The 27,906-nt window shown below is 37.8% G+C and overlaps 1 protein-coding gene across 3 annotated transcripts in view; it reads right to left on the bottom strand.

Annotated features, from left to right (window-relative positions):
* The window catches only part of EXOC2 (exocyst complex component 2), a 275,073-nt gene that overhangs the window by 63,012 nt on the left and 184,155 nt on the right, over positions 1 to 27,906 (bottom strand). For all 3 annotated transcript variants that reach the window (XM_086706457.1, XM_086706459.1, XM_086706458.1), the window contains one exon: positions 15,552 to 15,693. In XM_086706457.1, the coding sequence (XP_086562583.1) occupies positions 15,552 to 15,693 (142 nt within the window). The remainder of the gene's footprint in view (positions 1 to 15,551; positions 15,694 to 27,906) is intronic.

The following is a 27,906-nucleotide window of genomic DNA, read 5'->3' as shown; positions in this document are numbered from 1 at the left end:
TGTAAATCAAATAAAAGATACTATTTTCTTTATCTCCATTCTTCTAACAACTTATTCTCTAGAAATGCTGAACTGGCCTCAGCTCTGAATCACTGAAAGTTACAAAAGGCAAAAAATAACATAGCTATCCAGTGGCTATTACAAAGTTCAGACAATGTAAATGTGTGAAAAATTCTGAAAGGTAGAGATCTTAAAATAAAACTGAAATTATCTTGAACAGACTGACTACAGACTTAAGAAAAGCTGTACATTTGTCTTTGTCTCCAAGCTGGTGGTATAGAAGATCCTGAACTCATGTTCTCTCATGGACACACTGAATCTATACCTACATATAGAGTAATTCCTCCTGAAGAATAACTGAGGGCTGACTGAAAAGGCCCTGCACAACAAAGGATAGAGGGACCACATGAGGTGAGAGCAATGAAGATATGGTAACTACAGGAAATCCACCCCCCAAAACTGCAAACTGCAGGGGGGAGGGATAGCACTAAAGGGCCCCTGGACAGATTTGCCCAAGCTGGGCACAACAAAAGAACAGTGGTTTCACAAGAAACTAGACTATAAGTGAGGAAAACCCATTTTTAACCCTAGAGAGTCCACAAAACAGTAAGAAACTGCTACTAAACTCTCTCCAGGGTTGGAGGTGCAAGTGAGAAATATTGTTTATGTTCTCCCTCTACCTTGATAACACAGGCAAGAATTGGGTCCAGGTGCTTTAGCTGGCCTGCCAACTCAATAAATCCTGGGCTTTTTGCCCACACCATCATTAACATCCTTGCAAGGCAGCAACTCCACCTATGACCAACCAGCTCCAGGTGTTCCACCAAGGCAGCCCCAGCCCTTGGCCACGAAATCTCCAGCTATCTTGCTGGAGTGCCCCTTGCCAAGAGTATCCTGGGCCTGTCCCAGCTCCAGCAGTCTCGACAGGGTGGCCCCAGTGCAGAGTACCATGGGATTTGTCAGCTCTCATCCACTTCAGCTCCAGCCATCCCACTGGGGTGTCTCTTGCATGGAGCACGCTGAACTGCTCTGTCCTGACTCCAGCAATCCCACACCAAGGGAGCCCTGGCACAGAACACCCCCGGGACTACCAGACCATGCCCATTATAGTTCCAGCTAGTTAAGCCACCAGGCAACACCATGTATGTAGGGGGCTTTCCTAAATATGTCTGAGAGAGGTATCAGTTTTATCTAATTCATAGAAACATAGAAAGTAAAACAAAATGAAGAAATAGAGGAATATGCTCCAAATGAAAGAACAAGGCAAAACTTCAGAAAAATAACTAAACAAAACAGAAATAAGCAATCTACTTGATAAAGAGTCCAACATAATGGTTATAAAGAGGCCCAATGAACTTGAGAGAAGAGTGGATGAACTCAGTGAGAACTTCAACAGAGATGGAAAATATAAAAATTAACCAATTAGACCAAAGGAATACAGTAAGTGAGATTAAAAATACACTGGAGCAAATCAACAGTAGATTAGAGCATGCAAAAGGAGGGATGAGCAATCTGTAAGACAGGGTAACAGAAAGTACTGAGGTTGACCAGCTAAAAGAAGCAGGATAATAAAAAATAAGACTAGGTGTGGAACCTCTGAAACATCATCAGGTGTAATAACATTTACGTTATAGGAGTCTCAGAAGGAGAAAAGAGAAGAGGTAGAAAACCTCTTTGAAGAAATAATACCTGAAAACTTTGCTAACCTGGGGAAGGAAACAGACATCCTGGCCCAGAAAGTATAAAAAGTCCCAAACAAGATGAACCCAAAGAGGTCCACACCAAGACACATAATAGTTAAAATGCTGAAAATTAGGGTGCCTGGGTGGCTCAGTTGTTAAGCATCTGACTTCGGTTTAGGTCATGATCTCATGGCTTATGAGTCTGAGTCCTGCATCGGGTGAACTCAAGCCTCCCTTTGGGTAAGCTTGTGCCCCGCTTCAGGTGAGCACCAGCCCTGCGTTGGGGGAGCATGAGCCCTGCTTCTTTCTCTCTCTCTCCCTCATTCACTTGCCCCTCCCTCTCTCTCAAAATAAAATAAATAAAATGTTGAAAATTAAAGATAGAGAATCTTAAAAGCAGCATAAGAAAAGCAAAGAGTTGTGTACAAGGGATACCACATAAGGCTATCAACTGATTTTTCAGCAGAACCTCTGCAGGCCAGAAGGGAGTGGCATGATACATTCAAAGCGCTGAAAGAAAAAAACCCTACAATCAAGAATACTCTACCTAGCAAAATTATCATCCAGAAATAAAGGAGAGAGAAAGAAGTTCCAAGACAAACAAAAGTTATGGGGTCCATCACCATTAAACTGGACTTACAAGAAATGATAAAGGGACTCAAGTAGAAAAGGAAATAATTTGAACTAAATTATGGAAGAAAATGATTTTACTGGTAAAAGCAAACATATAGTAAAGATAGTACTCAATTACTTACAAAGTTATATGAAGATTAAAAGACAAAAGTAGCAAAATTAATTATACCTAAAAAATTAGTCAAGGAATTCACAAAATAAAAAGATGTAAAATATAATATATACATAAAATGTATAAGTGGAGAGTGAAAGTACAGTGCTTTTAGAATGTATTCATACTTAAGTGACCATCAATGTAAAATATATTGCTATATACTTAAAATGTTATATCTGAAAAAAATGCCATTTTTTAACTTTATGGTAACCACAAACCAAAAACATGATACAAAAAAAAAAAAAAAAAGAAATTGAAGTATAACACTACAGAAAGCAAGGAGGAACAGAGAAGAACTACAAAAACAACCAGAAAACAGTGAACAAAATGACAATGAGTACATTACTATCATTATTTTAAGTGTAAATGGTCTAGAAAACTTCCAGGGAAGATGTTGGAATAGGAGGATCCTGGGCTTACCTCGAACCAGAGATACAATTAGATAAACACACATCAGTGTAGATAAACAGAAAATATGAGCAAAAGACTGGCATAACAGACTCTCCACAGATAAATGTAGAGAAAGGGCCACATTTAATAGGGTAGGTAGCAAGGGTGGAAATGAAATGGGGTCAGGAGGCAAATGAACCTATGGGACTGTCCACAGGAAGGAGGGATATTGTGGGCATGGAGAGGTGAGAAGAGTAGACTGGGCTGGGATTCCCAGGCACAGAGGGCATGTACTAGGAAGACAAATCTCCATAAAATTTGGCTTTCAAGGCCAGAGTTGCCTGACTTACAGAGTTCTTAACAATCAATGGGGCTTAACACCTGGACTTTTAAAACCTGGCTGGCTTGGCACTGGAAGAGCAGGGAGGGTGAGAGGAAACTGAATCCCCACCCTTAAAGAGACAGCACAACAAACAGCACTGGTGAGATATAGCATAGAAGAAGCAATTTGAAAATGCCTGGGATATATGGGAAGGAGATTTATTTAATGATCTCAAAGCCTGTGCTGGAGGAGCAGAGATCTTTGGAACCTTCTCAATCACAAAAGAGCTGGCAGGCACCATCTTCCTCCCCATATCCCAACCTAGATACATGGACACCTACAGAAGCAGCACAGTGCCAACCCTCTCCACCTAGCTTGGTAACAGCACATGAGGCATTCTTCTGTGGACAAACCAGCAGGCCTCAGCAGTTTTCCCAAGTGCCTATAGATCCCTTCCCACAAGGACCAGCCAGACAGAAAATCAACAAGGAAACAGTGGCTTTAAATGACACATTGGACTAGATGGATCTAACAGATATATTCAGAACATTCCATCCTAAAACAGCAGAATATACATCCTTTTCAAGTGCTCATGGAACATTCTCCAGAAGAGATCATATGTTAAGCCACAAAACAAGTCACAACAAATTTGAAAAGCCTAACGTCATACCGTGCATCTTTTCTACCAATGCTATGAAACTAGACAGAAATCAACCACAAGAAAAAATCTGGAAAGAATACAAATCCATGGAGGTTAAATAACATTCTACTAAACACTGAGTGGGTCAACCAAGAAATCAGAGAGGAAGTAAAAAAATATATGGAGATAAATGAAAGCAGTCTAAAACCTTTGAGATGCTGTAAAAGCTGTAATAAAGAGTGAAGTTTATAGCAATAAAGGCCTACGTCAAGAAGAAAAATCTCAAATAATCAATCTAAACTTACACCTAAAGAAGGTAAAAAAGAATAACAAACTAAACCCCAAACCAGCAGAAAGAAGGAAATAATGAAGATTGGAGCAGATATATATGAAATAGAGAGTAAAAACAAAACAGAACAGATCAATGAAACCTGAGGCTGGTTCTTTGAAATGATCAAGAAAATTGGTAATCCTTTATCTACCCCCGTATCACAGATAAGGAAATAGACAAGGATGTCTACTCTTACCATCTTTATTCCAGAGAGTATACCCACTTATCGTCAGTGTTTTCCTGGCACTAAAAAGAGCAGAAGGGCCCCGGGATTTGCTGCTTTTCCATCATGGCAGGACTCTCTTTTCAGCCTTTGTGACACTTGCAGACCCAGCTCTGTTAACTGGTGGGTGGTGAGCATGTGTGTGCACACACGGTCTCTTCCTCTACTCTATTTCTCCCTGATCCTTGCCAGAGAGCCCTGTCACTGCCAAGCCCTGCCGCCTCAAACCCCAACTTGTGACCCAAGTGCAACGCGGATCAGGAGCTGGGGAGCTCAAGTGACCCTTCTCTATGGATCTTCCCTGGGCTGGGGCCAGCGGTGCTTAACAAGGAAGGGGACCAGTGTAGCAACTTGCCTGGGACCCTACCATTCCCTCACATGGGGGCTTGTGCACTGGCTGTAGGGGTTTCCCCAGGGGTCAAAGGCCTGGGACAGTTCAGTAGCTGCTGTTCACGAAAGCACATCTGGCCACATGCATACCCCCTAGATTCAGATTGCTTGGAACTTTAAAGCTGTTCAATTTGGTTTTGTTTGTGCTAATTAAAAAAAAAAAAAAGTTTTTAATGAGGAAAAAATTGGAACACCCTGGGAAGGTCCTGGTTTCTTTGCTTCTCAGGGTACTGTAAGGCCTTACCTCTAAGAATCACTCTCTGCTCCATTTTTCTGGAAGCTGCCTAAACCTGCCCACATCCCCAGAGATCTGTGTCCCCCTTCACCCTCTGCTCCACAGAGGCTGGGCCAGCTGCATCTCCTAGGGACCTTGCATGGAGGGGAGGGATGCTTGGGCCTTGGCCCAGGCCACCCCTTTCTGTATACCTAGTGCTGCCTGCCTTGCTTGTGTCTGCTTCTGTATGTCAAGACTCTAGAAACTAGAAAACAACAACAACAAAAACAAGCCATGGCAATCGCAAAGGAAAAAAAAGTCATCTAACTGGTGAAGGAAAAAGTAAAACTGTCACTATTTGTAGATGACATGATACTAAACAGAAAACTTTAAAGACTCCACCAAAAAAAATTGGAATAAATGAATTCAGTGAAGTTGCAGAATACAAAATTAATATACAGAAGTTTGTTGCACTTCTATATACAAATTATAACGTGGCAGAAATTAAGAAATTAATCCCATTTACAATTACACCAAAAATAATAAAATACATAAGGATAAACTTAACCAAGGAAGAGAGAGACCTGTACTCTGAAAACTATAAAACTCTGATAAAACAAACTGAACATGAAACAAAACAATGGAAAGATATTCCATGCTCCTACATTGGAAGAGTTACAATGTCTATACTCAAGGTACAGATTCAACATAATCCCTACCAAAATATCAATAGTATTTTTCACAGAACTAGAACATAATCCTAAAATTTGTATGGAACCATGAAAGACCCCAAATAGCCAAAGCAATCTTGAGAAAGAACAACAAGCTCTAGGTATCACAACTCCAGGTTTCAAGATATACTATAAGGCTATAATAATCAAAGCAGTATGGTCCTGGCACAGGAAGAGCTACATAGATCAATGGAACAGAATAGAGAGCTCAGAAATAAACCCATGCTTATATGGTATCTTAATCTATAGCAAATGAGGCAAAATACACAATGCAAAAAAAAAAAAAAAGTATCTTCAATTAATAATGTTGTAACAACTGCATGCAAAAGACTAAAACTAGATCACTTTCTTATACCATACATAAACTCAACATGGAGTAAAGACCTAAATGTGAGACCTGAAACCATAAAACCTCTCTTAAAAGAAAACATAGGCAGTAATCTCTTGGACATCAGCCTTAGAAGAATTTTTCTGTATCTGTCTTCTCAAGGAAAGGTAACAAAAGCAAAAATAAACAATTGGTACTACGTCAAATGGAAAAGCTTTTGCACATCAAAGGAAACCATTAACAAAATGAAAAGGCAACTAACTTACTGAATGTGAGAAGATATTTGGAAATGATAACATCTATTAAAGGTTTATATCTCAACTATATAAAGAACTCCTACAACAACAAACACCCCCCACAAATAATACAATTAAAAGGGCAGAGGACCTCAATAGACATTTCTCCAAAGAAGATACAGAGATGGCCAAAAGACACATGAAAAGATGCTCAACATCATCAGGAAAATGCAAATCACAACTCCAATGAGATACCACCTCACACCTGTCAGAATGGCTAGTTCAAAGAGATAAGAGAAAACTAGTGCTGGTGAGGACATGGAGCAAGGGAACATTTGTGTACTATTAGTGGGAATATAAATTGGTGCAGCCACAATAAAAAAACCATATGAAGTTTCCTCAAAAAATTAAACACAGAAATACCATATGTCCCAGAAATTCCACTTCTGGATATTCACCTGAAGAAAACAAAAGCACTTGAACATGCAACAAAAACATGAAAAGACATATGCACCCCTATGTTTATTGCAGCATTATTTACAAAAACAAGATATGGAAGCAACCCAAGCATCCTTGGATAAAGGACAAATGGATAAAGATATGGTACCTTTATGGTTCCATACAATGGAATATTACTCAGACATTAAAAAAGAATGAAATCTTGTCATTTGCAACATGGATGAACCTAGAGGGTATAATGCTAAGTGAAATAGGTCAGACAGAAAAAAATAAATATCATATGATTTCACTTATATGTGAAATCTAAGAAACAAAACAAACAAAAACAGAAAAAGACTCATAAATACAGAGAATGAACTGGTAGTTATCAAAGGGGAGGTGGGTGGAGGAATGGCTGAAATAGATGAAGGGGATTAAGAGGTACATACTTCCAGTTATATAAAATAAATATGTCATAGGGATGAAAAGTACAGGATAGGGAATATAGTCATTAATATTTTAATAACTTTGAATGGTGAAATACAGTAACTATATTTACTATGTGAGCATTTCACAATGTATAGATTTGCTGAGTAACTATGCTGTATATCTGAAACTAATATAATATTGTATGCCAACTATACTTCAATAAAAATTGATAATTAAAAGTTAACTACCTATGTAAAAATGGTTAAGTTTAAATTCATTAATTAAATATATATAAGGAATACATATATAAGTTTATATGCCTTTTAGATAGAAAAAATCATTAAAACCAAATTTAAGTAAAAATTTAAAGAAAAATTATTTTTATTTAATCTATTATAAAGATGTGAATTTCCATATGCATTTGTAAATGGAAAACAATATTCTTAATTTAGTTAAAATTTATCAAATGCAAATACTCAGAGCTCTTAATAACTATGGATAATAGAACAATTAAACAATCAGTTAGGTGACTCATAACTAACCAGAATAATCTTTCCTGACATGTACACAAATAAAGGGGTGACAGCAATTTAAATATCCAACTGTCGGGTTAAAAAAGCATAGCAATGGCTCTAACGGATATCTCCTCTTGAATCATGAAATTAATCAACTGGATTTTTTTTTAATTACTACATACAGTATCAGAAACTAAATTTATTGCCAACTACAGTAATAAGTAATCAGTTACCTATCTGATTTGCAAAATTCAGTTTTTCAAGATGAAAACTCTAAAGATAATACTAATGTTAATTGAAATTATTTTGCAAGATTAATAGTCAAACTATTTTGGCTGTTCACTTTACATGAGGTCTCAACTTAAGTCAACTTTAAACAAACTAAGAATCACTATATGACTATGCAAGACAGGTTCAGTTAGTGATCATGAAGTCAAAACTACACAAAGAACAGTATTAAAAACAGTTTATAAAAGGGAAACAAACACTGACAATTTCTAAGTGTTTTTGGAATTTGGGAAAGAGTAAATAAATTGCTGACACTGCAGTGCCATGTGCCTTCTATTCTTGAAAGGATGTTTATTTAAAAAAAAAAAAAAAAAAAAAGGAGGCGAAAGCCATACCACTTAATGTCACACAGGCAGGAGAATCTTAATTTTCTACAAAAAATTTATCCAGAGGCCACAAACCATTATTACTCACATCAGTGGCTTAAACTAGCTCAATTTTATGGCTGAGAAAATATGAAGGTAGTAGAGAAGAAACTTTGAGTACCTTAAATAAATATTATAAAGGGAGGACTGGGAAACTCTGAATCACTGAAATCATCTAATTGGATGAAATAGAAACCAAAAGTCCCTAACAGCCTGGCATTGCCTTTCCCACACTCCTTGCTCTCTTGTGACTCCTCACTGAGGTCATTTCCTGGCATCCACCATGGCATAACAGTGGCCAGCAATCACAGCCTCTGAAGTAGTAAAAGGACCACGCCCCTTTAGGGAAAAGAAGACCTCCTGAACTGCTCTTTTCCAAAGACACCCCTTAAAGGGATGAGCTAATAAGAAAGACCTCAGTCCTACCCGATCAGGAATTCTGTGATTGCTGTTGCTTGTCTTCAGCATGCACTAAAGGCACCTAACTGCTTATTAGGGGAAGCTCCAAGTCTGGGGTGGGGAAGGAGGTGGAAAGACAGCCCTCCTCTGCATCATTTACAAATAAATTATGTTTCTCAGTAACAACCAGAGTTTCAATGGAGATAGATATGAACAAGTGTTAGTGGAGACTGAAGCTTAGTGACCAAGCCTTGTTGTAGCAATCATTGAACATGCAGGAAACTTGGAGTGGCTATGTCATGATTTTTCCCATTCTCACAGAAACATCACAAATAATTTCATAACCTTAAACAAATACCAAATAATTTAAGAACAATGTCAGTGCTAACAATTATGTTTAACACATGCTAATCATCGGAAAAAATATTAAATTTAACTAAATTCACTTAAACTAGGCAATGCCACACAGAACTACTGATGTGTGGGATATACTTTATATTCACATTTTAACTCAGATGCAATTGTTCAAACTTTAGGGAGTGCATAAAACTACCATATGAGAATTCACAGAAGATAAGAACGTGAGTGCTAAAAGGCTTATTTTGGGGCGCCTGGGTGGCTCAGTCAGTTAAGCGGCCGACTTCGGCTCAGGTCGTGATCTCGCAGTCCGTGAGTTCGAGCCCCACATCGGGCTCTGTGCTGACAGCTCAGACACTGGAGCCTGCTTCTGTTTCTGTGTCTCCCTCTCTCTCTGCCCCTCCCCCGTTCGCACTCTGTGTCTCTCTGCCTTTCAAAAATGAATAAATGTTAAAAAAATTAAAAAAAAATAAAAGGCTTATTTTAATTCAATTCAACAAATAATATCTACTGCGTACCACCTAAAAAAAGTCAACAAGAGTAATGGAAACTAGAAGATTACATGACTAACTCTTTTATTGAAAAAAATTAGAATAATCACTGCAAAACCATGTAGCAAATACTTGAAAGATAACAAACTGAAGACTGACCTACGATTTAGTTAAGACTGTATACTAATAAACTACCCATCTTTGTTCACTTAACAAGCATTTACAGAGCATCTTCTGTTATGTAGACTCTGCTAAACCCTGGGAGTATGGATATGAAAAAGTCAGCCACTGTGCTAAGGAGTCCCAGCACAGCAGAACAGCAGCAAGCAGATGATGACAATTCCTATGTACAAGAGGGACAGAAAACTGCTTCAGGAGCAGGAGGGATGAGGGAGACCAACCCAACCTGGAGGTGTGCAAGGAGGTGGGAAGGAAAGCTTCCCAGAGGAGGCAGTGCCTACTTATCAGAAAAGAGCAGGAGTGGAGAAGGCTTTCAGGACTGAAATGGCTCTGACTGCCAGTTGCCTAGAGAAGGGATGTGTAAGAGGTATAGGGAAGAAGCATGAGGGAGGTAAAGGATAGCCATAATTAAGTGTAAGCAATGTCTAGCAAGTTTAGGTTTAAGCCTGAGGGATAATAGGTCATCCTGAAGCGTTTGAAGCAGAGGAGTGACAGATCTCATTTATATTTTAGAAAGAGGAGTTTTTCAAAAAGGCAGAAGTGAACCTGAAACAGGCAAGATTGGGTGCTGGTACGAAGAAGAGAACCCTCAAGTATCTTGACAAGAAACAGTGAAAAATGATGAGGGGCAGAACTCAGAAATGGAAACGAGGGGACTCATAACCAAGTGTTTTCTTGAACAAGATGGAGAGGGGAGTCTTAGCTGAGGTCTTCACCCATTCCCAGTTGAGTGGAGGTTCAGCAGCAGAAAGAGCTGATGTGGTGATGATGAGAAAGCAAAGGTGATGAATTTGCTTTTGGACTTGCTAAGCTGAAGAGGTCTCTGGAATGTTCCAGTGGAGACATCTACTAGGAAGGCTGATAGAAAGACCTTGATCTCAGAGTAGAGAGATTAGGCTATAGATGTAGATGCTGGAGGCACCAGTCAGTCTGATTTTATCTAAATTATGGTGGATGAAATCACTCAGAGATAGTTTGAGGACAGTCTGGCAAGAAGAGGGAAAGATAGAGTCCTGGGGATACCAGCAGTGTAAGGCTATGCAGAGGAAGAGAAGCCAATCCACCAAGGAAGCTGAGGGCTGTCAACTAGTAGTGGGATCAGAGATGCCACAGAAAGTCTCAGGAAGGGAGATCAACAATGGGAGTACTACAGAAACATGGAATATGAAGTGTTTGCATCACAGATTCCAAACTACAGCTGACCCTTGAACAATGCAGAGTTTGGGGTGCTGACTCCTAAACAATGGAAAATCCACTGTAACTTTGTGCAAAAAGTTAATTACTAATAGCCTACTGTTGACCAGAAGTCCTACCAATAACATAAACAGTCAATTAACACATATTTTGTATATTCTGTGTATTATTTAGTATATATAATACATACAATATATATTATATATTTATATATTATATATAATACATTTCTACTGTATTCTTACAATAATGTAAGCTACAAAAAAAGAAAATGTTATTAAAGAAATAAGGAAGAGGAAATACATTTTCAGTGCTGTGCTGTGTTAAAAAAAATTCATGTATGAGTGGAACTGTATAGTTCAAACCTGTGTGTTCAAGGGTCAGCTGTATAGCATCAGAGGTAGCTTCAGTGAGAACAGTCTCAACTGGGGGGGCGGGGATGTGGCAGGCTTCAGGGGATGAGAGAGATCAAGTGACACAAGAACACAGATAGCCCTAGCATGGACTCTTTGAGGGAAGACATAACTTTTTATTTTTTTTTTAAATTTTTTTTTTCAACGTTTATTTATTTTTGGGACAGACAGAGACAGCATGAACGGGGGAGGGGCAGAGAGAGAGGGAGACACAGAATCGGAAACAGGCTCCAGGCTCTGAGCCATCAGCCCAGAGCCTGACGCGGGGCTCGAACTCACGGACCGCGAGATCATGACCTGGCTGAAGTCGGACGCTTAACCGACTGTGCCACCCAGGCGCCCCAAGACATAACTTTTTAAAAGCTGGGTTGTAAAGAGAAGAGTGATGGGGATTGTGATTTACAGTTAGGGCGACTACAGCTGCTAGTTTAGTGCTTAATGTCCTACCCCCTGGATTCACAAGAGATTATAAATAATCTGGTTATTTTAAGATTGCTAAAATTTAGAAAATTAGAACCACAGGTAGTAAGTGGTAATTATATGCAAGTCACTTAGTCAGATGTTATAAGGACACAAATTAATTAAAGCCATCTGCCTGCAAGAGACTTAAAACTTAGGATGTACATGCCTGTGTGCATGTGTGTGTGTTTGCACGTACATGGCCTGTCTATAACAACTGCTTTATTTTTGAATATCTGGGATTGCCAAACTATTTCCACAAAAGTTTGGCATAGCAAGGCTCAGGCTTTTCTTTCCCTATGAGATAATTTATTTATGTATACACAAGGTGAGGTGTTACAAATGAAAAAGGAAAAGTGGTCACCAGATGCCATCCCTCTCAGCAGTCTTAGAAGGTGAAAGCAGCCCAGACGAAGGAGAAGCAGTTATCAGGCTGGTCCACAGCACTTGGCAATTTTTGTCTAATTCTTCTAAGACTGGGGGAAAGGGCAGGGCAGTGACATTTAGCTCACTAGCAGTGGTCCAGGAACAGTAAGGGCGATATCTCAGTATTGTGCACTGTTACCATGAGTAGAAAATAGATTTTACTGAAAACGCTTCTAATATCCATCCCTTGGAATTATGAAACTTTCAGTCATTGCTCTACAAAAATACTTAAATAATTTGAAATCTGTAAATGTGAAAAGAATCTCCTCACATCATTAAAAATTCCTCCAAAATTGGGGAATAAAAACAGATACAAAAATATATATATTATGTACATATACTAAAGAATTATAAAAGAGGTTAAAGGGTGTAGTAGGGATTCAGGAAAAAAGAGTCCTGTTGGGGTTGATGGAGGAAGACTTTCCAGAAAAACCACTCCTTTCATAGATGGACCCTGAAGCATGCACAGGCCAGCTAAGGAAGAGATGACCAGGAAGTGAAGACACTAGCAGAGGCACCCATGGTAGCTACAAAGAGGTCATCCAAGTAGTCGCTGAACAAATATTTACTGACCAGACTTATGTACCAAGCAGTAGTTTAGATACTGGAGGTACAGAATTCAAGAGGCAAAATTTTGTTTGTGAATTTGCAAATTTGTGATGAATTCTTCTGGTGGCATTTCTCACCTGATTTGAATAAGGATACTACATTATCACTCCTCATCTAAGTATTCATATGTTTCCCTGCAGAAATCCTTGCTGGGAATGTAACATAATATATGGCACATGCACTATGTCTTTCTAAAATCCAAAAATATTGAAATTCCAAAATCTGGGCCCAAGAGTTCTGAAAAGGTATTATAGACGAAAAATTCCAGAGGCTACTGACTGATGATCTTGAGAATGATAATTTGTTGTTAAAAGTCATGTGTGTTCACTTAAAGTGATAATTAACCCACTAACTATGACCTCATAGATTTAGCTGCAATAAGTTCAACCAGTATAAAGGCCAGTGCTGAAACCACATCTACAGCATTCTCCCTTGTAAGTAATTATTTTACAAGTAAAATATGGTAGTTTTCAAAGGTTAAATTTAAAACACCACACTTATTGCCCATTGGCCATGTCATTTCTTCAGCTTGGATGGCTAGTATGGTGATATTTAAGTTTAAGACCTGAATGATAAAAGGGAATCAGTTCTATGAAGGGAGAATTACTGCCTAAGCAAAGGGAAAAACCAGTCTTGAAGGGGTAAGGTGGAAGGATTTGGAAACAAAAAGATATGGGCAACAAAAAGGCTCACTGTGCTAAAGTGCAGCTGGAGAGAGACCATGGAGTACACTCATGGATGATGGGCCAAGCAACCAGGGCACCAGTCAAGGGCCTGCCCTGTCCTGTTTTGCACATTTTACTGTAAATATAATGGGAAGATACTGCAAGGATTGTAAAATATGAACAGAATTTGAGTTAAACTTTAAAAGGATATATTTGGAGGCACCTGGGTGGATCAGTCAGTTAGGCATCTGAATCTTGATTTTGGCTCAGGTCATGATCTCATGGTTCATGGGTTTGAGCCCCACGTCAGGCTCCACAGTAACAGTACAGAGCCTGCTTGGGATTCTCTCTCCTTTTTTCTAAAACTTCCTCACTCATGCTCAAGTGTGTGTGTTCTCTCTCTCTCTAAAGATAAATAAATACACTTAAAAAAAAAAGAATTACAAAAGGATACATTTGGACATGAACTATAATCCAGTTTGGACAAAGTATGTGTATAGAAAAGTAACAGAGTTTAAGGAAAAAAGATTAATTATGGCCAGCTGTAGGCAGAAGGACTCATATGACTATAATGATTGTCAGAAAATCAAATACTTAGTCACATAAAATATCTTTCTTTTTAAATGTTTATTTATTTTTGAGAGAGAGACAGATACAGAGTGCAAGCAGGGGAGGGGCAGAGAGAGAGAGAAGGAGACACAGAATCCGAAGCAGGCTCCAGGCTCCAAGCCATCAGCACAGAGCCCAACATGGGGCTCAAACTGAGCCATGAGATCATGACCTGAGCCGAAGTCGGATGCCCAACTGACCGAGCCACCCAGGTGCCCCAAATATCTTTAATTTAATGATTATGGTTTTTAGTTTTGACTTCTAGCATCAAAATTATGTTATCACCTAATATTAACACCACACAATAAAAATCCAAAGGTATTTAAAGATTAAACAATTTAATCACCATCTAAGAAATGCACTACACAATAAAAAAAAAGGGTTTAAACAATTAGGTAAAAGAATGAAAATTAACTCAAGCCTATTAACAATTCACTGCTATATCTACATATATACATCTAAACAGAATCTATGCCTAATATCAACATGACCATTTCTATGTAAGGCTCTTATAAAAAAGGTTAATAGGGAGCCTGGTTTTACGTATTTCACACTATTTCATACTACACATAATCCACACATAATCATAAACATTTGACGCATCAAGAAGTTTGATTCAGCAAGCAATAGTTATTTTTAAAATATGTATCATGAAGTGATTTAAATGACTTCATTTGGTGTCACAGAAATAATACTGGAACTGTGTCAATCATCCTTCTGTGGTCCAATTTTCTTTGCTAAATTACTATAATGATCATACTCTTACACATTTTTCCTCTATCTTTCACCTTTTCAGCATTAATAATTAGGTCATATATAGAAGTGACCAGATTTCTTAAATTTTTGGATGATAGTCACAAAGTTATCATATAAAACTGTCACTCATAGTATATCTATGCAATGAAGCCACATCGCGGGAAAAAGGTACATGTTACTAAAATGATTGAATACTATAAGGTGTAACTATCTTCTGGAATTTAAGAATAATTTTAAGTCTTAAATATTAATAATATAAAGTACACTAATATCCAAACTATCAAAAATGGGTTTAAGCTAGTAAAACGTTAAAATCAAACTAATCCCTGAGTAAATATGAGAAAAAATGTGAATAAAAGAAAAGCATTTTAAGAATATGCTAATTGAGGGGCACCTGGGTGACTAAGTTGGCTAAGTGACTGACTCTTGATTTTGGCTCAGGTCATGATCTCACAGTTTGTGGGTCTGGGCTCCGCATCAGGCTCTGCACTGTCATTATGGAGCCTGCTTGGGATTCTCTCCTTCTCCCTCTATCTCTGCCCCTCCTTGGCAATCGTGCTCTCTCTCAAAATAAATAAACTTAAAAAAAAAAGAATATACTGATTGATAATATCGTATCCATATTTATTACTCTAGATGTACTGGACTACTTTTAGAGAACTTCAGTAAATTGAAACCATTTACCTGTTGGTGGCAGGCAGTCTTTCCAATCAAAATAGCCTGCATAAATTCCAGGTTCTAAGGAGCCAACGATAGGATCTGCTTTCAACTCAATGTAATTTTCAAAGAGTCTTTGGTCTAATTCTTTCAATGAGGCCATGCTAACCTGTAAACACATAATAAAGAAAAACGGTGAGTTGTCTATTTGAGCATGAAGGAAAAAGTAAAATAATATAAATACTTCAGTATATTTTAAAAATACTTATAATTTTTCCTACAAAAATCATGATTTTTATTTATTTTCAGTAACAAAGGCCACAGGTATTTAACAAGAACTAATTACCACATATGGACTATACACAGAAAGTTCAGCCTACATGAACTGCAAGTTCCTGCTGGTAGTGGGAATAGAACAGGGTAAGGAAGGTAGCCTCAGTCCTACAAGTCTGTGCCTGGTCTCACTGGTACTCAAGAGGCCAAGACGTTGCAGAGTAGGTAGGTAGAGTCCTAAATTTGAGAGTAAAGAATCTGTGGGCCCCAGGGCCTCTGCAGTGGACTATTGGTGATCTGTCTGCTTCTACACCACATAGTCTAGCAGCTATAAACAGGAATATCTGTGAAGAAGTAAAATTCAGATGTAGAAAAGACAAGCAACAACTTGAACTTAGAAAAATAATGAAAACATTTAAGGAGATTAATGTACAATACAACACAAGACTTTACGGAGATAATACACATGATTTCAAAAAAGCTAACAACTGAGTACATTAATTGGAGCAACCAATGGTCACTACTGAGACTGAAATTGAGTGTAATAAGTACTTCAAAGCACTGAGTAAAATGTAAAGGGGTGGAAATTAGGAAGGGAGAGACTTAGATCCAGGAACTCTTAATTGCAAAGAAACAGAAATTCAAATAGGATAATATGAGCGGTCACAGAAGAGATAATAAACAAGCAATAGTGGGGCGGAGGCAGAATAATAACAGGGTCCTGGGCTTGTCTTGGCCCTCGAACACAGCTAGAACAACGAACCATTTTGAACACCTAGGAAATCGATCTGAGGATTAATAGAACAATCTGCCTAATTTGAGGGACAAAACAGGGTTGGTACCTGGTGTGGAGAGGTGAACTGGGGGAGGGTAGAGCTGCAGTGATCCAGAGGGAAGGGAGAGGAACAAAGAGAGATGGGGAGAGTGCAGTGTGTCATCTTTGCTCAAGAAAGTACTCCCCATGAACGCAGCTAGAGAGAAAGAGTGAATACATGCACAGGGGACTGCACAAGAAAATTGTTCCCCAATATCAATGGCAGAGAAAAAAGGAGAGGGTTTCTTTTTTTTTTTTTAATTTTTTTTTCAACGTTTTTATTTATTTATGGGACAGACAGAGACAGAGCATGAACGGGGGAGGGGCAGAGAGAGAGGGAGACACAGAATCGGAAACAGGCTCCAGGCTCCGAGCCATCAGCCCAGAGCCTGACACGGGGCTCGAACTCACGGACCGTGAGATCGTGACCTGGCTGAAGTCGGACGCTTAACCGACTGCGCCACCCAGGCGCCCCAAAAGGAGAGGGTTTCAATACTACAAGTTTTTTATACACAGTGGAGCACAGAGTCTGAAGTTTCAGAGGTCAGTGCCTGGCAGTGCTCCACTAAGAAAGCAGGGCAGAGGCCTAGGAGCAGACAGTACAGTCTGAAATCCCCTGGGTGGCATAGGGAGAAGCACTTCCCCTGCTTAGAGTGCATTTGGTAGTGGCGATAAGGCCTCTGCGAGGCAAAAGACCAGGCAGGCACCATCCCATCAAGCTTCTATGTTCACCCATATAAGAACAAAGATGCTGGCTGAGGGCAGTAAACCCTCGCACCAGCTGTGTATTGCAATTTACCCTAAAGTCTGAGCTGCTGCTGCTGCACAGATGCATGATCATTTCCTGGTCTCAGTGCGGGGAGACCCTCCCCCAGAGGATCATTTTGAGTCCAAACCTCAGGGTTTTTTTAAGTGCAGTGTTTTGAAGCAGCCAAGCCTGAGGTAAAACTGTGGAAGGAGGCACCAACTGGTAGGTGAACAACTCTGGGGTAGGTGGGGAGCTGACAGAAGCAGGGAACACAGGAGAGGTAATCCTCTGTCAGTGAGAATACTAACAACTTCCTCCTCTGGAGATTTGAGAGTTGGCAGAGCCAGTTTCACCATTAGCCCAACAGGGACAGACTCCAGTGAGCTAAACAGCACCACCAAACAGAGAATGGAGCCATTACACCAAAGCCACACTGCCCACTCCAGGTACAGCTCCACTGTAGCAAGCTGACCTGAGAAACTAAGTGGCAGTATCCTCCCCAACAGGACCAGCACAAATCCCTTCCATGTGCTCAGTCTACTGTACATAGAGTATTGCAAAATTTCAGCACTAGGAGAAACTGGATCTAGATTCACTTGGGTTCCTTTTTGTTTGTTTGAATTTTGCTTCTGTTTTTTTGTTGTTGTTGTTGGTGTTGTTGTTTTCTTTTGTTTCTTTGATACAGAAAGAGCAAATTTTTTAAATTTTATTTTATATATTTATTTCAACTTTTAGTTTTTTTAAAATTTTAATGCCTTTTCTTCTTTATTCTTTTAAACATTTTTTTTAATGTTTATTTATTTTTGAAAAAGAAAGAGTGCAAGCAGGAGAGGAGCAGAGAGAGAGGGAGACATCAAAATCCATTGGAAGCAGGCTCCAGGCTCTGAGCTGTTGGCAGGGAGCCCGATACAGGGCTTGAACTCACGAGCTGTGAGATCATGATCTGAGCTAAAGGAGGATGGTTAACAGACTGAGCCTTCCAGGTGCCCCATTTTCTGCTTTTTTCTTACACCTATATTCTATCAAGCTTCTCTTAACAAGCAGACCAAAACACACCTAGGATCTAGCTTCCTTTATTTGATTTTTTAAAAGATGTTTAATTTTTTATTTCATTCTATTTATTATTATTATTGTTACTATCATCATCATCATCATCATCATCATCATTGTTTTTTCTTCCTCCAAAATGACAAGACAGAGGAGTTCATCTCAAATGAAAGAACAGGACAAATGACAGCCAGGAATCTTATCAATGCAGATATAAGTAAGATGCCTAAACTAAAATTTAAAATCATGATTTATGGGGCACCTGGGTGGCTCAATGAGTTAAGTGTCTGATTCTTGGTTTCAGCTCAGGTCATGATCTCATGGGTTGTGAGTTTAAGCCTTGGGTCAGGCTATGTGCTGGTGGAGCGGAGCCTCCTTGGGATTCTCTCCTTTTGCCCCTGCCCCCCGCTAGCACTTACTCACTCTCTCTCTGTCAAAACAAATAAAAAATAAAAACACGATTGTAAGGATACTAGCTGGGCTTGAAAAAAGCATATAAGACCCCCAGAGAATCCCTTTATGCAGAGATATAAGAACGAAAATCTAGTCAGGCCAAAATTAAAAATGCTATCACCGAGATAGATGTAAACCCAAAAGGAGGCCATAAAAACGAGAATAGACAAGGCAGAGGAGCAAATTAGTGATACAGAACACAAAATTATGGAAAATAATGAAGCTGAAAAGAGGAGGGAAACAAAAGTCAGGGATCACAAAGACAGACTTAGGAACTCAGTGATTTATTAAAACCTAATAACATTTGTATCATAGGAGTCTCAGAAGATGAAGAGAGAGAAAAAGAAGCACAAGGTTTATGTGAGCATATTATAGCTGAAAACTTCCCTAATTTGGGGAAGGACCAAGACATCAAAATCCAAGAAACACAGAGACCTCCCATTAAGTTCAACAAAAGTTGGGGCACCTGGGTGGTTCAGTTGATTAAGCATCTGACTTTGGCTCAGGTCATGATCTCACAATTCATGGTCTCAAGCCCCACATCAGGCTCTGCACTGAGAGCTTAGAGCCTGCTTTGGATTCTCTGTCTCCCTCTCTCTCTCTCTGCCCTTCCTCCACTTGTGCTATCTCTCTCTCAAAAGTAAATAAACAAACATTAAAAAAAAATTCAACAAAAGCCAGTCATCATCAAGGCATATCATAGTCAAATTCACAAAACACAGAGAGAAAGAAAGCATCATGAAAGCAACAAGGGAAGAAAAGTCCTTAACCTACAAAGGAAGAAAGATCAGGTTGTAGCAGAACTGTCCACAGAAACTTGGCAGGCCAGAGAGAAGTGGCAGGATACATTCAGTGTGCTGAATTGGAAAAATATGCAGTGAAGAATTCCTAATCTAGCAAGGCTGTCATTCAGAATAGAAAGAGAGATAAAGAATTTCCCAGACAAACACTAAAGGAATTTGTGACCACTAAACTAGCCCTGCAAGAAGTTTTAAGGGGGACTCTTTGAGAAAAGGTCCTTAGAAAGGACCAGAGAGGATCACCAGAAACATCAACTATACAGGCAATACAATGGCACTAAATTCAATCTTTCAATAATCACTATGAATGTAAAAGGACTACATTTACATAGGGTAACAGAATGGATACAAAAAACAGGAGCCATCTATGTACTGCCTATGAGAGACTCATTTTAGACCTAAAGACACCTGCAGATTGAAAGAGAAGGGATGGAAAAACATCTATCATGCTAATGGACATCAAAAGAAAGCAGTAGTACCTATACTTATATCAGACAAACCAGATTTTAAAACAAACACTGTAACAAGAGACGAAGAAGAACATTATATCATAATTAAGGGGTCTATGCATCAGGAAAACCTAACAAGTGCAAGAATTTATGTCCTTAACATGGAAGAACTAAAATACATAAATCAACTAATAACAAACATAAAGAAACTCACTGATAATAAAACAACAATAATAGGGGACTTTAACACCCAAATTATAGCAATGGGCAGATTATCTGAGCAGAAAATCAACAAGGAACCAATGGATTTGAGCAACACACTGGACCCAACAGACTTAACAGATATATATGGAACTTTCATCCTAAAGCAGAATACACATTCTTTTTGAGTTCGCATGGGAAATTCTCTGGAATAGGTCACACACAGGGTCATAAATCAGTCCTCAACAAGTGCAAAAAGACGGAGATCATAGTATGCATATTTTCAGATCACAATGCTATGAAATTTGGTGTAAACCACAAGAAAAAATTTGGAAAGCCCTCACATACATGGAGGTTAAAGAACAACCTACTAAACAATGAATGGATTAACCAGAAAATTAAAGAAGAAATTTAAAAAAATACATGGAAGCAAATGCAAATGAAAACATGACAGTCCAAAACCTTTGGGATGCAGCAAAGGCTAAGAGGAAAGTATATTGCAATTCAGGCCTATCTCTAGAAGCAAAAAAGGTCACAAATACATGATCTAAACTTACACCTAAAGAAGCTAGAAAAGAAACAGCAAATAAAACCTAAAGTCAGCAGAAGACGGGGAATAAAGATTAGAGCAGAAATAAATGATACAGAAACAAACAAAAAACAGTATAACAGATCAACAAAACTAAGACATGGTTCTTTAAAGAATTAACAAAATTGTTAAACCCCCTAGTCAGACATATCAAAAAGAAAAGAGAAAGGACCCAAAAGATAAAAGCATGGATGAAAGAGGAGAGATCACAATGAACATCACAGAAATAAAAACAGTTGTAAGAGAACACCATGAAACATTATATGTCAACAAATTGGGCAATCTGGAAGAAATGGACAAATTCCTAGAAACATACAAATTACAACTGAAACAGGAATAAATAGAAAATTTGGACAGACCCATAACCAGCAAAGAAATTGAATCGGTTATCAAAAATCTCCCAACAAACAAGAATCCTGAGCCAGATGACTTCCCAGGGGAATTCTATCAGACATTTAAAGAAGAGTTAACATCAATTCTTCTCAAACTATCCCCCCAAAATAGAAGGAAAACTTCCAAACTCATTCTTACAAAGCCAGAATAACCTTGATTCCAAAATCAAAGACCCCACTTAAAAGGAGAATTTAGGTCAATATCCCTGATGATGGATGCAGAAAGTCTCAACAAGATACTAGCAAATCGAATTCAACAGTACATTAAAAGAATTATTCACCAGGATCAAGTGGAATTCATTCCTGGACTGCAGGGCTGGTTCAACATTCACAAATCAATCAACATGATACATCACATTAATAAAAGAAACGATAAGAACCATATGATCCTGTCAATAGATGCAGAAAAAGCATTTGACAAAATACAGCATCCTTTCTCAGTAAAAACCCTCAAGAAAGTGGGGATAGAAGGAACATACATTAACATTATAAAGGCCATGTATGAAAGACCCACAGTTAATATCATCCTCAATGGGGAAAAACTGAGAGCCTTCACTCTTAGGTGAGGAAAAAGACAAGGATGTACACTGTCACCATTAGTATATAACACATAATAATAGAAGTCTTAGCCTCAGCAATCAGACAACAAAAAGAAATAAAAGGCACCCAAATCTGCAAGGAAGAAGTCAAACTTTCACTATTTACAGATGACGTAACAGTATATGTAGAAAACCTGAAAGACTCCACCAAACAATTGTTAGAACTAACACATGAATTCAGCAAAGTCATAGGACATGAAATCAACGTACAGAAATCTGTTGCATTTCTATACACCAATAACAAAGCAGCAGAAAAAAAAAAATCAAGGAATCGATCCCATTTACAGTTGCACCAAAACCAATAAGATATCTAGGAATAAACCTAAAGAGGTAAAAGATCTGTACTCTGAAAACTATAGAAGACTTATGAAAGAAATTGAAGAGGACACAAAAAAATGGAAAAGCATTCCATACTCATGAATTAGAAGAACAAACACTGTTGAAATGAATATACTAGCCAAAGCAATCTACACATTTGATGTAATCCCTATCAAAATACCACTAGCATTCTTTGTAGAGCCAGATCAAACAATCCTAAAATTTGTATGGAACCACAAAAGACCCTGAATAGCCAAAGCAATCCTGAAAAAGAAAAACAACACTGGAGGCATCCAATTCCAGATTTCAAGCTATATTACAATGCTGTAATCATCAAGACAGTATGGTACTGGCATAAAAATAGACACACAGATCAATGGAACAAAATAGAAAACCCAGAATGGACTCGCAACTTTATGGTCAACTCATCTTCGACAAAGCAGGAAAGAATAACCAAAGGAAAAAAGTCTCTTCAACAAATGGTGCTGGAAAAACAGGATGACGCAGAAGAATGAAACTGGACCACTTTCTTACACCATGCTCAAAAATAAATTCAAAATGGATGAAAGTCCTAAATGTGAGACAAGAAACCATCAAAATCCTAGAGGTTACAGACAGTAACATCTTTGACATTGGCTGTAGCAACTTCTTACTAGATATGTTTCCTGAGAGAAGGAAAACCAAAGCAAAAATTAACTACTGGGACGTCATCAAAATAAAAAGCTTCTGCACAGTGAAGGAAATAAACAAGAAAACTAAAAGGCAACCGACGGAATGGGAGAAGGTATTTGCAAATGACATATCAGATAAAGGGTTAGTATCCAAAATCTATAAAGAACTTATCAAACTCAACACCCAAAAAACAAATAACCCAGTTAAGAAATGGGCAGAGGACATGAATAGACACTTTTCAAAGAAGACATCCAGATGGCTAACAGACACATAAAAATGCTCAACATCACTCATCATCAGGGAAATCTCAAAACCACAATGACATACCACCTTACACCTGTCGGAATGGCTTAAAATTAACAACACAAGAAACAACGGGTGTTGGTGAGGACGTGGAGAAAGGGGAACCCTCTTACATTGTTGGTGGGAATGCAAAATGGTGCAGCCACTCTGGAGAACAGTATGGAGGTCATTAAAAAAAACTAAAAAATAGAACTACCCTACAATCAAGCAATTGCACTATTAGTATTTATCCAAATGATTCCAAAATATAGATTCAAAGGGGTATATTCATGCCAATGTTTACAGCAGCATTATCAACAATAGCTAACCTACAGAGAGAGCCCATATGTCCATCAACTGATGAATGGATAAATATACCACAACTGTGGTATATACAAAAAATGAAATATTACTCGGACATCAAAAAGAATGACATCTTGCCATTTGCAATGATGTGGATGGAGCTAGAATGTATTAGGCTAAGCAAAATAGGTCAATCAGAAAAAAGACAAATACTATATGATTTCACTCATGTGGAATTTAGGAAATAAAACAGGTGAATCTATGGGAAGAGGGGGAAAAAAGAGAAGAAATGAAACAAAGCACATGAGACTGTTAATGATAGACAACAAACTGGGTTGATGGAGGGATAATTGTGGGAGATGGGCTAGATGGGTATTAAGGAAGGCACTTGTTGTGATGAACACTGGGTGTTGTATGTAAGTGATGAATCACTGAATCCTACTCCTGAAACCAATATTGCACTGTATCTTAAATAACTAAAATTTAAATTAAAAAAAAAAACCAAATAGAATAAAATATCTAGATCTACAGACTGACTTTGCAATTTGAATAGGCTTGCTGGGTTCCAGGCTAGACATATGAGATACTGCAAAAAATGTTTAAGTGCCTAATTTCTAAATATTTAAAAAAGAGAGAGAAAATTTTTAAGCTTCCAGCTCAAAAAAATAAATTACTTAAAAAGAATAATCAGTTTGACATCAGATTTCTCAGATGCAACACTAGAACTTAAAGTCATTGGAATAATATCCACAGGAATGGAATACTATATTAAGCCAAGATGTCATTCATTTAACAGAGTCTAAGAAACAGGTTTCTGGCCATGCAAAGATTCAAAGAATATATATCACCATACACTTGAGAAAGGGTTGACATCTAACAATAGTAAATATATCAGACTAAGAAGGATGAACAATTGAGGATAACAGTGGCAGGCAATGAACTTTGAGTTCCCTTCTAGCCTCCCTCATCTCTCTTTTTCTAATAGTTAGAAACATAAACCTACAAGATGATTATAGAGATATTCCAGACATGTGAAATGCAAATGCTAATACCTGAAAGAGAGGAGGCATCCAAAAAGGAAATACTAATAACAATCTAGAATGACAACGAAAATACAACATATCAAAATCTATGTGACAGAGATACAGCAGTGGGTTTTATAACTAAAAATGCATTAATTAGAAAAAAAAAGTTTCATAGGAAGAGAAGGTTAAAATAAATGCTTTAATCTTCTCCCTCAGACAGCAAGAAAAAGAAAATTAAATTCATAGAAAGTACAAGGAAAAATTAAGAAGAGAGATCTATTAAATTTTTTTTAAGATTATTATTAGAGGAAAAAAACAATGCGAAAAGTGGGTTCTTTAAAGGGTTATTATAGTGTTATGTTAGTAAGTATGGCAACTACAACTACAACTACAATCTACAAATAAGTTATAAAGAAGTGGAATTCTCTCAATAGATGACAAAAATGGACTTGATAAGTGTCCCTTCTCACCATTTAATTCAAAATTGTACTAGAGATCCTAGTCCATGCACTATAGTAAAAATATCAGGAAAGAAAACTGTTTTTTTTCAAGAAATACTCTAATATATATCTATAAAATAATAACATAATATTAACACCATGTAATACTTAATAAAAAATAGATCAGGGGCGTCTGGGTGGCTCAGTCGGTTGAGCTTCTGACTCTTGATTTCAGCTCAGGTCACGATCCCAGGGTTGTGGGATAGAGGCCTGCATCAGGCTCCACACTAAGCATGGAGCTTGCTTAAGATTCTCTCTCTCTTTGCCTGTCTCCTCTGCTCACAGGTCTCCTCTCTTGCTCTCTAAAATTAAATTAAATTAAGAAACAGAATAGATCACACACCTGAATATAACAGTTAAATCTACAACGCTTCTGGGAAAAAATATTCAGTACACTTGAGTAGGTAAAGATTTTTGACAGGGTTCTAAATGATAAATTGGACCTTATCAAAACTAAAAATTTCTACTCAGAAGATAGCATTGTGAAAACAAAACAGCAAGCCATAGAAAAAATATATATATCTGACAAAGAATTTACATGCAGATTTCTAAAAATCACTCATAGAAAGGTGAACAATCCAATTAAACTATAGGCAAATGATTTGAAGAAGCACTTCCAAAAAGAAGGTATCTGAATAAGAATACCTAAATGTATAAGAATAAGTGCTTAATAATATTATTTATCGGAGAAAGCAACAGAATTAGCTAAAATTAAAAAAAGAATGATAAAATATTAAGTGTTTGTAAGAACAACATGGAGCAAAAGGAATACTCATGCACAGCTATAAAATGAGCAATGAAATGACACACCCAGTCTGGAAAACTTCAGAATTTCAACCCATGACCAGCAATTCCACTTCTAGGTTTATATCTAAGATGAAAGAGTACAAATGTCCACAAAAGACTTTCACAGCAATGTTCATAGCAAGTTTATTCATAAAATCCTCAAACTGGAAATAACCTGTCTGTTACAATGAGAATGATTAAACAAAACTGAGTTATCCAAACTTAGCAAGAAAAGAAAAGAAATTACTTATACATGCAACAATTTGGATGGATCTAAAAAATTATTAAGCTGGAGCAAAGCAGCTAGACATAAAAGATTAGTAACTGGTTCCATTTTACATGAAGTTAAAGAACAGGCAAAACTAATATATGCTAACAGAAATCAAAACAGTGGTGAGAAGGTGCCTACTGACTAGAATGGGGCATGAGGAAAATCTATCTATCTATCTATCTATCTATCTATCTATCTATCTATCTATCTATATGTGTGTGTGTGTGTATACACACACAAGGTATAGATAAACAAGTTACCTATCAATGCACACTTAATTTTGTGTGTTTTACTACATATAATCTATACTTCAATTTTTTTAATGGTTCAAAATAAATGAAAGGGCAGATAGATAATGAAACAAAGAGAAAGTGGAGTGCCAATATTAACGTCTAACAAAGCAGAACTGAGGTCAAGAGTACCAAATAAATTTTGTGAGAATTGAAAAAGATAATGTATGAAACTTATGTAGCACATTTAAAGTACATCATAAATGTTCTCAGCTATTATTATTATTATTATTTAATTTCAACATGCTCAATTTTCACTTAAGCCCTGTTCATACCAGCTGATGAACAAAGATGTTAACTGAGTTTTCTTGACCCTACTTTGCAAGGATAAGGTCTTCCCATAATTTAGGCACTATCTAATAGTGATGAATGAAAGTTAAATGAAAAAAAATTCTATTACAGAAATCACAGTCTAATAGGGAAGAAAGGCAAGAAAACGTTGATAAAACATTAAAAGAATATGGCTATTAAGGCAGAGAGGGAGTACTTATGAGGCACTTCTAAGGGCACTGAGAAAAGCTTTCTTAAGAAAAAAAAAGGGTACTAATTCAGTAATTATGCAACCAGCAATAGATGTACTCACTAAATTCTTAACAAATTAGAACTGGGGAGCACCTTTTAAAGTACTTCAAAGAGTTGGTAATAACTTATAGAAATATAGAATACACCAGGAGGGTAGCATTTCTGATGCAGGGGCAAATAATACTTGGGACAATCTACCATTACATCCTCTTAAGCAGCAATATGCACATCAAAAGATATTCTTAGAGCATACAGCCTGACCTGTGCTGTGTGCACATCAGACAGGTGCTGGAAAACAAACACCGAAGCATGTCTCTCATTTCCTCAATTTCTATATAGTTGTCTTCAACTTACTCAAAATAGTTTTAAAAAATCATTAATTTTAATGTTTCTAATTTAAATTTTCTAATTTACTATTTTAAAAACTTTTTGCTGATTAAGATGGTGGAGAAGTAGGGGGACTGGGATTTCCCTTGCCCCTCAAACGCAGCTGTATTGAGGTCAGGTCACTTGGAACACCCAGAAAATCAATCTGCAGAGTGACGGAAAAATCTCCACAGGTGAAGGAAAACAGCGTGGCAGGACAGAGGTGCATGTATGTGAATTGAGGGAGATAAAATGGCAGTGTAGGCATACAGGGGAGGGAAACCTTTCTGTGGAAAGACAAAAAGGAGAGAAAGGTTGTGGAATTATAGTATATTGCTCATACAAGAGAAAAACCTCTCTGGATCATGGACTGGAGAAGGAGAAATACAGAAAGTGCCAGTTTCTATTTTGCAAATAGATTCAGGAGCTGAACACTGGAGTTTTCAAAAGTGCCCACTTTCATCGGCTGTGTGTGCACATCTGGGGAGAGGAGAGCCACCCCGGGGTGCAGTAGCAATCTCAGGTGAGCACTGGGAGACACCAGTCCCTTTCCTCCATACTGTGGGAAGAGGCTTTACAGCCTCCCCAAGGATGAAAGACCCTGCAGGCCCCAGTCAAAGGCCCTTTATCGGCTGAGTTAAGTGGCGCTACACCAGAACAGAATCCACCTGCAGGGCTCCTT

This window comes from Puma concolor, chromosome B2, assembly GCF_028749965.1.
Source record: "Puma concolor isolate L17-30 chromosome B2, mPumCon1.1.hap2, whole genome shotgun sequence".
In the NCBI taxonomy this organism is placed as follows: domain Eukaryota; kingdom Metazoa; phylum Chordata; class Mammalia; order Carnivora; family Felidae; genus Puma; species Puma concolor.
The sequence above is the reverse complement of the archived record's forward strand: the minus strand, read 5'-3'. Positions and strand labels throughout refer to the sequence as shown.